This window comes from Cavia porcellus, unplaced genomic scaffold (assembly GCF_034190915.1).
Source record: "Cavia porcellus strain 051 isolate PalLab524CR breed Dunkin Hartley unplaced genomic scaffold, mCavPor4.1 scaffold_17, whole genome shotgun sequence".
Taxonomy (NCBI): Eukaryota; Metazoa; Chordata; class Mammalia; order Rodentia; family Caviidae; genus Cavia; species Cavia porcellus.
Window position 1 is genome coordinate 69,049,312 of NW_026947500.1, and position 14,695 is coordinate 69,064,006.

At 35.6% G+C, this 14,695-nt stretch overlaps 1 protein-coding gene across 1 annotated transcript; it reads right to left on the reverse strand.

Moving 5' to 3' along the window:
- Positions 1-12,344: 12,344 nt before the first annotated feature.
- On the reverse strand, positions 12,345-13,268 carry LOC134471243 (olfactory receptor 7E24-like). The gene has a single exon (XM_063229313.1). The coding sequence runs from the start codon at positions 13,266-13,268 to the stop codon at positions 12,345-12,347; it is 924 nt and encodes a 307-aa protein (XP_063085383.1).
- Between the last annotated feature and the right edge of the window lie 1,427 nt (positions 13,269-14,695).

Consider the following 14,695-nt stretch of genomic DNA (forward strand, 5'->3'; position numbering starts at 1 on the left):
ATATATCTAAAGAAAACACAGATAAAAAATTGGAGGAACTAAACAAAAAGATAGAATCCCTAGACGAGCAATATAAGAAACAAACAGAATACATAATGCAGATGCACAGAGATATACAGGAAATAAAAAACTCCACTGAAAGTTGTAAAAACCGCCTTAATGAAAGTGAAGATAGAATTTCAGACCTTGAAGACAGGATTGCAGCTAGTGAACAGGAAAGGAAAGATCTTTTGAAAATAACAAGGAACCAGGAAACAACAATTCAACAACTGCAACACGATGCAAAGAAGAATAACATAAGAATGATAGGGATTAATGAAAGAGAGGGAGACAACATGAAGGATGTCAGGAGGATATTTAGAGAAGTAATAGCTGAAAATTTCCCAAGCATGAGATCAGAAACTGACATCAGGATCAGTGAAGCATATAGAACTCCAAACAGTCATAACCAAAATAAAACTACACCCAGACATATAATAGTCACCATCCCAGAAATCCAACACAAGAATAGATTATTAAAAGCTGTCAGAGAGAAAAGACAAATCACTTATAAAGGAAAACCTATCAGAATCACAGCAGACTTCTCAGCACAAACGATAAAGTCAAGAAGAGCATGGAGTGAAGTATTCCAGATCCTAAAGCAAAATGATTTCCAACCAAGACTGATATATCCTGCAAAACTATCATTCAAAATAGATGGTGCAATACGATACTTCCATGACAAAGAACAGCTGAAGAACTTCATGAACACCAAACCAACCCTGCAAAAAATATTGAAAGACAGTTTAGATACACAAAGGAAAAAACCACTAAGCAAAGCAAATAATTAAACAGAACCGAAAGATAAAGATGCAACAGCAGAGAGATAACATTCCTACAATTAACCAGCATTTAACAGTAATAACCATTAATGTAAATGGTCTCAATGCACCAATCAAAAGAAACAGACTAGCAGAATGGATCAAGAAACAAAATCCAACCATATGCTGTTTACAGGAAACCCATCTAACCCAGAAGGATACTCACAGACTGAAAGTCAAAGGATGGAAAACAATTCTTCATGCAACAGGAATCCAAAAAAAGGCAGGAGTAGCCATTCTGTTTGCAGACAACGTGAACTTTAAACCAACAATGACCATAAAGGACAAAGAAGGTCACTACATACTCGTAAGGGGAAAACTCCAAGAGGAAGAGATAACTATCTTAAATATATACGCACCAAACTCCAGAGCACCCAGTTATATAAAACAATTATTAACAGAAATGAAAACTCAAATTATCAGTAACACAATTGTAACAGGAGACCTTAATACACCACTGACACCAAGGGACAGATCAACCAGACAGAAAATGAGCAAAGAAATAACAGAACTGAATCACACCTGTGAACAAATGGGTTTGATAGACATATACAGAATGTTCCACCCAACAACATCAGAATACACATTCTTCTCAGCAGTACATGGATCATTTTCTAAAATAGACCATATATTAGCTCACAGAACATATTTAAGCAAATGCAAAAGAGTTGAAATCATCCCTTGCATATTATCGGATCATAGCGCTCTGAAATTAGAAATTAATGACAAAGGATACTGCAAAAATTCCGCAAACACATGGAAACTAAATAACACACTGTTGAGTAATCAGTGGGTCACAGAAGAAATTAAAGAAGAAATTAAACAATACCTAAAAGAAAATGAAAATGCAGATACAACTTACCGGAATCTGTGGGATGCAATGAAAGCCGTTCTGAGAGGAAAATTCATTGCACTGAGTTCCCACATCAGGAAAACAGAACGAATACAAGTAAATAACTTGATGCTACACCTCAAACAGCTAGAAAAAGAAGAGCAAGTCAAGCCCAAAGCCAAAAGAAGAGAGGAAATTATAAGAATCAGAGCAGAAATCAATGCAATAGAGACTAAGAAAACAATCCAAAGAATCAACGAATCAAAGAGTTGGTTCTTTGAAAGAATAAATAAAATCGATAAGCCCCTAGCCAACCTTATTAAAAAAAGGAAAGAAAAAGCTCAAATTCATGCAATAAGAAATGAAAAAGGAGAAATCACTACAGACCCAATAGAAATACAGAGGATCATCAACACCTATTTCGAAAACCTCTACTCTCAAAAGTTTGATAACACAGAAGAAATAGACAGATTCTTAGAAGCATATGAAGCACCAAAGCTAGATCAAGAGGATATAAAACTGTTGAATAACCCAATCTCTGCTAATGAAATTGAGAATGTAATTGGGTCCTTGCCCACCAAGAAGAGCCCAGGCCCAGATGGATTCACTGCAGAATTCTACAAGAAATATAAAGAAGACCTAATGCCAACACTCCTCAAACTATTCAATGAAATTGAAAGGGAAGCAATCCTTCCTAAGTCATTCCTGGAAGCAAATATTACTCTAGTACCAAAACCTGAGAAAGACCCAACTATAAAAGAGAACTATAGACCCATCTCCCTAATGAACACAGATGCAAAAATCCTCAATAAAATATTGGCAAATAGGATCCAGCAAATCATCAAGAAGATTATACACCATGACCAGGTGGGATTCATCCCAGGAATGCAAGGATGGTTCAACATACGCAAATCAATAAATGTAATCCACCATATCAATAAAGCCAAAAATAAGAATCATATGATCATCTCTATAGATGCAGAAAAAGCCTTCGATAAGGTCCAACACTTATTCATGATAAGAACTTTACAGAAAATTGGAATAAATGGTCTTTACCTCAATATAATAAAGGCCATTTATGACAAACCAACAGCCAGCATCATACTAAATGGCCAAAAATTGAAAGCCTTTACTTTAAAATCGGGTACAAGACAAGGATGTCCTTTATCACCACTCCTATTTAATATAGTACTGGAAGTACTAGCCAGAGCAATTAGGCAAGAAAGAGAAATAAAAGGGGTAAAGATAGGAAAAGAAGAAGTTAAATTATCATTGTTTGCAGATGACATGATACTCTACATAGAAGACCCCCTAAACTCCATTGAAATACTCTTAGATACAATAAATAAATTCAGTAATGTGGCTGGATACAAAATCAATACTCAGAAATCAATAGCATTCCTATACACGAACAACAAAATTACAGAGAGGGAAATAAGAGAAACTGGACTATTCACATTAGCAAGCAAAAAAATGAAATATTTAGGAATTACTCTTACGAAAGAAGTGAAAGACTTATACAGTGAAAATTATAATACACTGAAAAAGGAAATTGAAGATGATCTCAGAAAATGGAAAGACATCCCTTGCTCATGGATAGGAAGAACAAACATTGTGAAAATGGCCATTCTCCCAAAACTCTTATACAGATTCAATGCAATCCCAATAGAAATACCATCAACATACCTTATAGATCTAGAGAAATCACTCCTAAATTTCATCTGGAACCAGAAGAGACCTAGAATCGCAAAGGCAATTCTAAGCAGCAAAGACAAAGCAGGAGGCATCACAATCCCTAACTTGAAGTTATACTACAAAGCAACAGTAGTAAAATCAACATGGTATTGGAATCAAAACAGAGCTGAAGATCAGTGGAATAGATTAGAAGATACAACCACAACTACGAACACACTCAACCACCTTATTTTTGATAAAGGAGCCAAGCAGGTTCACTGGAAGAACGACAGTCTCTTTAATAAATGGTGCTGGAAAAACTGGCTCTCCATTTGCCGAAAACTAAAGCTAGACCCATGTCTATCACCATGTACTAAATTAAAATGTAAATGGGTCAAAGATCTGAATATTAAAACAGAAACACTAAATCTATTGGAAGACAAAATAGGTAGAAACCTTGGAGACATAGGAGTAGGTAAAGAATTCATGAACAGGACTCAAACCGCACGGGAAATACTTCCCAGAATCAATAACTGGGACCACTTCTTATTAAAAAGTTTCTGCATGTCAAAAGAAATCTCCAGCATAGTGAAAAGAAAACCCACAAACTGGGAAAAGATTTTAGTGAACTCTCTCTCAGACAAGGGCCTCTTGTCTAAAACATACAAAGAATTAAAGAAACTCAGACCTCCGAAATTCAAAGATCCAATCCAAAAATGGGCATCTGAGATGAATATGCAATTCTCAGATGAAGAAATGCAAATGGCAAATAAATACATGAAAAAATGCTCATCATCATTGGTCATTAGAGAAATGCAAATTAAAACCACACTGAGATACCATCTCACTCCTGAAAGAATGGCCAGGATCAAGAAAACCGACAACAAATGCTGGAGAGGCTGTGGGGAAAAAGGAACTCTCCTGCACTGCTGGTGGGAGTGTAGACTGGTACAGCCTTTGTGGAGATCTGTCTGGAGATTTCTCAAAAAGTTGGGACTGGAAATCCCATTTATTCCAGCTATTCCACTTCTAGGCATATTCCCAGAAGAACTGAAAGCATCATACCACAGTGATATATGTGCACCTATGTTTATAGCAGCACAATTTGTAATCGCCAGATCTTGGAAACAACCCAAGTGCCCATCAACTGAGGAATGGATAAAAAAGTTGTGGTATTTCTATACAATGGAGTATTATTCAGCTATAAAGAAGGATCACATTGAGATATTTATCAATAAATGGGCACAGCTTGAGACCATACTCATAAGTGAAATAAATCAATCTCGCATGTGTGAATACCGAATAGTTTCCCTAATGTAAGTAATGATTCAAATATATAAAAATATGTGGTAATCATGATTCCCCATTAGGTGGCCTTGAAGCCTTATAAAGTTTTCACTCATTAATTAGAAAGGCTTTATTCTGGGCTTCTTGATATGAAAATATTTGAAGCTAGAGTATATGAAGTTTTACCCAAATATTTCAAGGAAAAAGACACTATGGTAACTACTATTAAGTCAGGTTATAAGGTGGTGAAGTACTAGGTTATTGAAACAGTCATGCTGTGACCTCTATTGTTATATTGTTATGTCCTGTTTTATCTCAATCTCCCCCTTATTGTTTCAAAAAAAGTTATTTAGTCATTTCTTATGTTTGTCTTAATTAAAGAAAAAATTCAAAAAAATTAGGATATATAAATAGTAACTCTTTTCGATTTCCTATTAACTTGTTTTGAAGTCCTGTAGTACTCCCACGATCTTGTTTTGACTGATTAGACTCTGTTCCATTCTATATGATAGTAGCAAGTTTGAAGACATAGGCAACTACTTTGAAGACAATAAGATTCACTAAGATACCCATTCTGGTTTGACTATTGTCTTCTTTGGAAGTCCTGTAATGTTTACAATGCCTAAGTTTTATTGGTCTTGTTCTCTACTGTTTTGTCCAACTTTATAATATCTAATAAGATAGACAATTCTTTTTAAGGAAACAAGGGACAACGTTGATAACCATTGTTGATAAACTTGTACTCTGTTCTACACCATGTGCTACGTCTATCCTTGGTATTGACTGACAGCTTTGTTTTGCCATATTTGACTGTATTCTTCCCCCCCCCCAAAGAAAGTAATAAGCACTAAGGAGTAATAAAATCCAAGATGTGTAAATTTTGTTGTAAAAAAGAGAGGGGAAAAAAAAAAAAGAAAAGGAGCTCTAACGGATATAACAGCAAGTGTGTTTGGGGGTGTTAAATAGCTGACTTTATCAATGTTTTTGGAACATTGAACACAGCTGTTTGCAGTCTCCCTGTTTGAATGTCCACCTTGTGTTCTTTGATACTGTGATTTGAGGAACTATTTTCAAGAAAATAGTGTGTAATCTACTAGCAGGTAATTTCTTACTGTTATGGTTTTTTATTTTGTTTTGTTTTGTTTTGTTTTGTTTTGTAGTTCTGTATTGCGTGTACCCTTACGCCGCTTTGGTTTGTTTTGTGTTTTTCTCTTTTTCCTCTTAAATAAAAAAAAAAAAAGTGTGATGTTTTTTTAGATATACATAATGATCATATTTCTCTTACTTTTATCAAACCCATCCATTCCCAGCAACATATGTTGTGGGGATGCTTCTGCAATGTAATTTTTGCTTTGTTTTCTACTTTGAACTTTTAAATCTGTTTCATTTTATTTCTAACCTTAATTTTATTATTTATAGATAAGGATTAGCATCTTAAGATTCCAAAAGCCAAGTTTAAACGTCAACCACTATATCTCTTATTGACGGATTTGTATCTAACTTGCCTGACCCTTGAAATGATTTCACAGAGGTACAACGTTACCAAGGAAAAGTATGTGATACAATATAATAACTAGCCAGAGGATGCAAACTCCTCATTTCCAGAGGCTAATTCCAGGCTGTGCCACACTCAGGGTCCTGCTCCACCCAGCGGCATGGGTCTTGGAGGTTCTGAATGCCAATCAGCCAAGGAAAAGGTCCTGACACCACACTCCAACAGTGCATCCTCCCTACATTCACAGAGGAAATGAGCTCTTCCCAGCACAATGATCTAGTGCAGGCCATTAGGGGAATGCCTGGCCAGCTTCATTGGTCACAGATAAACCAAGCCCAGCCCAACTCAGAGCTCCAGAGCCACCCATCAGGCAGCAACAATGGGTCGTGGACAATTTGAGCTCCACCGGTCAGAGCACAAAGCCTCAACTTCATAGTTCAGCAGTGCCTCCCATCTAACCATGTGATGGTTACTAGAAGTACCACACTCCAGCCAGGCAGGAGCAAAGCCCCAGCAACATATGCCAGGGTTGCACTCTGGTGACTTTCATGCTCCAGAAGTTCTGAACTCCTCCCAGCCAGTGGCAAGGTGCAGGTAGTGCTGCACTGAAGGTCCTGCTACACCTAGCTGCCTGGCTCCCAGAGGTGTTGAACTCCATCCAGCCAGGTGTTAGGTCCAGCCAACTTACTGGGGGTGAATGCATCCTAGCCACCTGGGTGCCAGAGGTTCTCAACTCTACTCATCCAGGTTCTATTCCACAGCAACACACTCCTGGAGTCTGTCCTGCTAGCAACAAGAGGATACAAACTCTGCTCAGCCCACAAACCCAGAGCAGTTGAAGAGTGTACATCAGAGGGATGCCTGGCCAGCCTCACAGAGATTACACCACAAGGATATGGTGCCATAGGTTGGGGTGAAACCTGCCTTGCAACAGGGATATTAGAGGATTGAAATTCTGCCATTGCAACACTCCAGTGCAGTCCATCAAGATGGTGTCTGACTAGCCACAAGTCCCAGTAGTAAATGACAAAATGAAAGAGAAGAGGCAGTCGCAGTCCTCAGGTGACCAAGAACAAAACCAGAAAACACTGAAATGGAAGACACTGGAAATCGCACAACTGAGCTTTCTCAAATGATAGCAACTGAAGTAAAGAAACAACTCAATGAAACTATAGAGGAAATCAGACCAGAAATAACCTCTCAGACAAAAAATGAAATAAACATTATGAAAGAAATATTAAGTATATCTAACGAAGATCTAGATAAAAAATAGAAAAAACATAAGAAAATAATGGGAACTTTGAATGAACTATATAAGAAAGAATTAGAATGCATGGAACAGATTCATAGGGGTAGTCAGGAAATTAAAAATTCCATCAAAAACTGGCAAAACCATTTGAATGAACCTGAAGAGAGATTCTCAGACTTTGAAGACAAGATGGAAGTTTATGATCATGAGGGAAAAAGTCTATTAACAATAACAAGGAACCAGGGAACAATTCACCAGCTCACAATGATGCAAAAAGAAATGATATAATACTGATAGATGTCAATGCAAATGTACAGGTCAGCACAAATGACATAAAAGGACTATTTACAGCAATAATAGTGGAACATTTCCAAACACAGAAAAGAATCTGATGTCCAGATAAGTGAGGCTTATAAAACCCCATTAGCTATACCCAAAATAAATCTTCATGCACACATAAAATAATTAGGATTTCAGAAACCCCAACAGCAGAATACTAAATCTGTCAAAGAAACAGATCACTTATTTAAGAAAAGCTCATCAGAATCAAGGCAAACTTCTTAACACAAATTTTCAAGTCAAAAAGAGCACGACAGTAGTAGGTCAACACTTATCAGTTATATCCACCAATGTAAATGGTCTCAGCTGACCAATAAAAAGAAACAGATTGGCAGAGTGGATTAAGGAACAAAATCCAACAATATTCTGTGTATAAGAGACACATTTAAGTCAAAACAAAATTCATAGGCTAAAAATCAAAGGATAGAAAATAATACTCCATGCAACAGGCACCCAGAAAAAAAGCAGACATAGCTATTTTGTTTGCAGACAATGTGAACTTCAAACCAAGAATGATCAGAAGAGATAAAGGCAGTCACTACATACTTGTTAAGGGAAAATTCAAGAGGGAGAGATTACAAACATAAATATCTATGCTCCAAATATAGGAGCAAGTGAGTTTATAAGATAAAATTTAATAGACACAAAAAACCAAACAAACAGTAATACAGTTATTACTGGGGGCATTAGCACCCCATTGCCACCAAGAGACAGATCAACCAAACAAAAAATCAGCAAAGAAATAATAGAAATAAATTAAACTTGTGAAAAAAATTGACCTAGTAGATGTGTACAGAGAGGTCTAGCCAACAGCATCACAATCCACATTCTTCTTAGCTACACTCAAGTCATTCTCTAAAATAGACTTACAGTAGCCCACAGAACATGCTTAAGTAAATAGAAGGGAATTAAAATATTTCCATGCATACTACCTCATCATAGTGCAATAAAATTGGAAATTAATGACATAAAACCCCCACAAGAACCCCATAATCATATGGAAACTAAATGATACTCCCCTAAAAAACCAGTGGGCAATAGAAGAAACTAAAAAAGAAATATAAAGATTATCTACAGTCAAATAAAAATGCAAATATAAATTACTGAAACTATGAGACACAATTAAAGCAGTCATCAGAGGGAAATTTATAGCATTGAACTCCCACATAAGAAAAATGGAAAGAGCATACATAAACAACTTAATGCTGCACCTCAAACTTCTAGAAAAACAAAAGCAATTCAAGCCCAAGCTCAAGTCTGGCAGGAAATTATAAAGACCAGAGCAGAAATTAATGCAATTGAAACTAAGAAAATAATACAAAGACATATTAATGAATCGAAGAGCTAGGTCTTTGAAAGAATAAATAAAATTGATAAACCCCTAGATAATCACATGAAAAAGAAGAAAGAATAATCTCAAATACATGCAATGAAATGAAAAGCTAAAATCACTACAGACCTTGAATAAATAGAGAAGATCATCAATACGTACATTGAAAAACTTTACTCTCATAGGTTCAATAACATAGAAGAAATGGAAAGATTCCTAGAAACATATGAATTACCAAAGCTGAATCCAGAAGATGTAAAGCTGCCAAATAACCCAACTTAACTAAATGAAATTGAAAATATAATTATAACATCACCAACAAAGAGAAGCCCAGGTCCTGATGGATTCACAACTGAATTCTAACAGACATTTAGAGAATACTTAATTCCAACATTCCTAAAACTCTTCAACGAATTTCAAGTGGAAGGAATTTCCTCTAGGTCATTCCAGGAAGCAAGTATTACCCTAATACCAAAACCAGAGAAAGACCCAACCAAAAAAAAAATAAGATAAGTACAGGCCAATCTCCCAAGTGAACATAAATTCAAAGATCCTCAATAAAACACTTGCAAACAGAGTGCAACAAGTCCTCGGGAAGATTATACACCATGGTAAATTTAAACTCATCCCAGGAATGCAGGGATACAAATCAATAATCATAATACATGATGTCAACAAGGGAAAAGACAAGAATCACATGATCATCTCAATATTTGCAGAAAAAGCTTTCAACAAAATCCAACACTGGTTCATGATAAAAAAAAAAAACCCTACAGAACATCGGAATACATGGTCTCTACATCAATCTGATAAAAACTATATATGATAAGCCACAGCAAACATCTTACTAAATGGACAAAAATGGAAAACTTTCATTCCAAAATTAGGAAAAAGACAAGGATAACTGTTATTACCACTCCTATTCAATATAGGGCTGGAAATATTAGGCAGAGCAATTAGATAAGAAAGAGAAATAAAAGATATAAGGGTAGGAAAGAAAGAAGTTAAATTACTGTTATTTGCAGATGATATAATACTCTACATAGAAGACCCCAAAAATTCCATTGAAAGACTGCTGTATATAATAACCAAATTCAGTAATTTAGCTTGATATAAACTAAACACTCAAAAATGATTGCTTTCCTCTACACAAACAGCAAACTCACTGAGAGAAATAAGAAAGTCAACACCCTTCACAGTAGCACCCCAAAAAATGAAATATTTAGGAATCAATCTAACAAAAGAAATAAAAGATATATACAGTGAAAAATACGTTACTCTGAAAAGGAAATTGAAGAGGGTTTCAGAAGAAAATGGAAAGATATTCCTTGTTCATGGATTGAAAGAGCAAACGTTGTGAAAATGCCCATCTCTTAAATTGTTATACAGTGTTAATGCAAGTTCAACAAAATAACACTAGTATACATCACAGATCTAGAGAAATCACTCCTAAACTTAATCTGGAACCAGAAAAGACCTAGAATACAAGGGCAACCTAGGAAACAAAGCTAAGGCAGGAGACATCAGAATCCCTGACTTGAAATTATATTACAAAGCTACTGTGATAAAATCAGCATGGTGCTGGAAAAAAAGACCCAAAGGACAATGGAATAGATTAGAAGATATAGAAACAACTCCTGACATACTAATCCACCTTATCTTTGACAAAGATGCCCAACACATTCACTGGAAGAAAGATAGCCTCTTTAATAAATGGTGCCGGAAAAATTGGCTCTGTTTATGTTGAACATTAAAATTGGGCACATGTCTTTCCATGCACTAAACTAAATTTGGAATGAATCAATAATCTAAATATTAAAATAGAAAACATAAATCTGCTGAAGAATAGAATTTATAAAATTCTTAAAAATAGTGGAGAAGGCAAGATGTTTATGAATAAAACCCTAATCACACTGGAACTATCAAAAAGAATCAACACTGGGTCTCATTTTATTAAAAAGCTTATGCTCAGAAAGAGAAATCAACAGCAGAGTGAAAAGACGTCCCACATTGGGGGAAATGTTTTCCAGCTGTTCTTCAGACAAAGAATTATTATCAAGAATGCATAAAGCACTAAAAAATATCAGACCTCCCAAATTTAAAGACCCAATCTTAAAATAGGTATCACAGATGAACATGCACTTCTCAGATGAAGAGCAAATAAATATATGAAAAACTGTTCACTAGCACTGACTTTTAGAGAGATAAAAACTAAAACAAAACTGAGATTCCATCTCACCCCAGACAAAACATCTCTTATCAAGAATTTAACCAATAACAAATGCTGGAGGGGCTGTGAGAAAAGAGGAATCCTTTACTACAGTTAGAGCAAGTCCAGACTGGTACAACTACTCTGGAAATCAATGTGGAGATTCCTCAAACATGAATATTGGAGGTTCTGTTTGACCCAACTATTTCACTTCTGGATAATTGCCTGAAGAATTATAAACTTCACACCACAGTGAAATATGTTCACCATGTTTATAGCAGCACAATTTGTAATAGCCAGATCTTGGACACAAAATAAATGCCCATCAACCAAAGAATGCATAAAAAAGATGTGGTATTATTATACAATCGAGTACTACTCTGTAATAAAAAGTATAAACTTCACATACTTATAGATAAATGAATGCAACTTAGAGACCATACTGAAAGGAGAAATAAATCAGAGGGCATCATATTATCTCCCTAGTATGAAAAGCTCAAAGAAATAGCTAGATAGGTAAGTTATACATACAGGATGTTTAAGATAGATATACTACTAAGAAGTCTTTCTAAGTCATTAAAAGACAGATTCCTTCTAATATTCTTTGAAAGTAAGTGCAGTTATCTTGTACTCTGAGTAACTAGTTTAAAGACAACAATCCAAACTTTATTAACAACAGTTACCCTCTAATTATCATGTTTTGAAATTTTGTTTTACTTTTTTCACTTTAAAATAAAAAATCATCAGTGTCTTATCCTTCAATGTAGTTAGGTACACAAAACTAAATACATCATTTTTATAATTTTCAAACATGCATTGGTGTCATTTTTGCACAAATAATACTCCTTATCCATCTCTAAAATATTTTCAACTTCCAAAATGAAACTTTGCATCCATATGAATTCCATCTTCCCCAACTAGCTGTTCTTCTAATATGAAACATAATAAAGACTCAAAGTTATGGAATAAAATAACCAAGAAAAATTAATCTATTTAAATACGAATTATGGTGTATAATTTCACAAAAATTTCAAACCTACATTCCAAATGGATCACAAATATCTTGGGATTACACTCTCCAGCTGAGAATCCTCTTCAGGGTGCTACTGATGTCCCTGTTTCTCAGGCTGTAGATGAAGGGATTCAGCATAGGGATGACCACAGCGTACATCAAGGAGGCAACCATGTCCTTGCTGGGAGAATAGGACACATCTGAACCAAAGTATGTCCCAATGCTCGTCCCATAAAATAAGCAAACAGCTGAGAGATGAGAACTGCAGGTAGAAAAGGCTTTGCACCTCCCCTCAGATGATGGTATTTTTAGAACAGAGGAAATAATTTTATAGTAAGAGAAAAAGATCCCCAAAATGGGAAAAAATCCAAAGATGACACCAGCAATATATGTGACCACTGTGTTCTTTAAAGGATCAGAACATGAAAGGTTGAACAGTTGAGAAGGGTCACAGAAGAAATTAGCAATTTCCGTATGCTTGAAGCAGGTAGACAGTAAAACAATTGAATTATGCATTTGAGAATCCACCAGGCTAAGAAAGACAGACAACAATAGTAATAAGGCACAGCGGTGTGCGCTCACAGTGATGGCATAATGCAGGGGGTGGCAGATGGCCACAAAGCGGTCATAGGCCATTACAGTCAGGAGCATGTCATCCATACAGGCAAAAAGCATAAACAGATACATCTGTATCAGGCAGCCCACATAGGAGATGACTCTGCTGTGAGTTAGGATGTCCACAAGCATCTTAGGGACCGTGGTCGAGGTGAAGCAGATGTCAACCAAGGACAGGCTGGAGAGGAAGAAGTACATAGGGGTGTGCAGGTGGGGGTCAGAGCTGACGGCCAGGATGAGGAGCAGGTTCCCCAGCACGGTGACCAGGTACATGGACAGGAACAGGCCAAAGAGGACTAGTTGCATGTCTGGGTCATCTGAGAAGCCCATGAGATGGAATTCTGAGACATGTGTTAGATTGTGCATTCTGATAATGCTTTAATGCTATTCAGAAAGAAAATTCATTAGAAAAGTGAAATCACACAAATTCTGCATATGTTATGTATACAAATATCCCCCATGAAATTATGAAATAAAAGGCTGAAATCTTCAGCAATTGCTTATATTGTGACAACCTTTACTGTCATAACATCTTTACTGGGTGGCTGGTTTTCCACTGTCTTCCATACATTCCTACTTTATAGATGCTCTACAGCACAATGTTAGGAGACCAAGAGCAGTAGGCTTCAGAAATCTATGAGACCAGTGATTTATTGAAAAAGGATTGAAAGAATGTTAACTCATCATAACCCATTCTTCTTTTAAAAATGATTCTACTGAAATAAAATAAAATGCAATCAACTGTAAATTACTTTAATCTCACAAAATACAATGCCCCGTATCTTCAGTTGTTGGAAATATTACAAACACTAGGACTGCACTGTATGAAAATAAACTACAGTGAATTTGGTCATAGTCAGAATACACTGTATTCAGCTAGTTACCTGACATAAATTTTCATCTTTCTTAGATTTTCTGATTTTTGTGCTTCAGTGAGATAAGTGCTCACTCACTCTTTGTGTATGCATTGTTTATTTAACATATATCTCTTCTTGTTGTCTCGAACTTTCATCTGTATTAATGAGGTTAAAATAGGTGCACATAACTTTAGGTCATTTCGACCTCAATTACAGCGTTAACTGTTTTCTGCTTCCCAGAGATTAAGCATTAATGATGAAAATCACATTTGATCATTTAGTTTTTTGGGATTTGGCTATAATACAATGCCAAGAAGATATTTGCTAGTTTCACGTCTCTCTGTTCTGTTTACTGATTCAGTATTTCACAGTGTTGTGGTAATGTGCCTTATTATTTTTGTTGACATAAACCCTGATGTGTGCAAAAGGAGACATGAAAAATGAAGAAAACCTGGCTGAGTTCCATGTTTCTTAATTCTGACTGACAGATTTTCACAGGAATCCTTCCTGATATAACTCTTGCATTTCTCTTCTTTCACATATATGAAAGAATCTTGGATTCACATTTTTGTCAAACTGCACTGTGATTAAATTTGGAAAAACATAAAAGAGAAAACTACTTGACACAATGTAAGCATATTTGGAAACTCATCTGCCATCATCAAGGCATATAAAATTGGTTAAACACATCTGTAAATAATTTAATCCCCTGTTGGAATAAAAGAAATATTATTTACCTTACATGGTTGAAGTAAAAAATTGTTTTCAAAATAATTCTAGTTTCATGAATCAGGCATCTAATATATTCATCCAGATAAATTTTAAAATTTCCACGTACTACAGCCTCAGGCCATGAAATTTAATGTGAAATCTACATTTCACGTTTTTGTGTTATTCTCTTACACTAGAGTTGAGAATTACTATATTAAATATCTT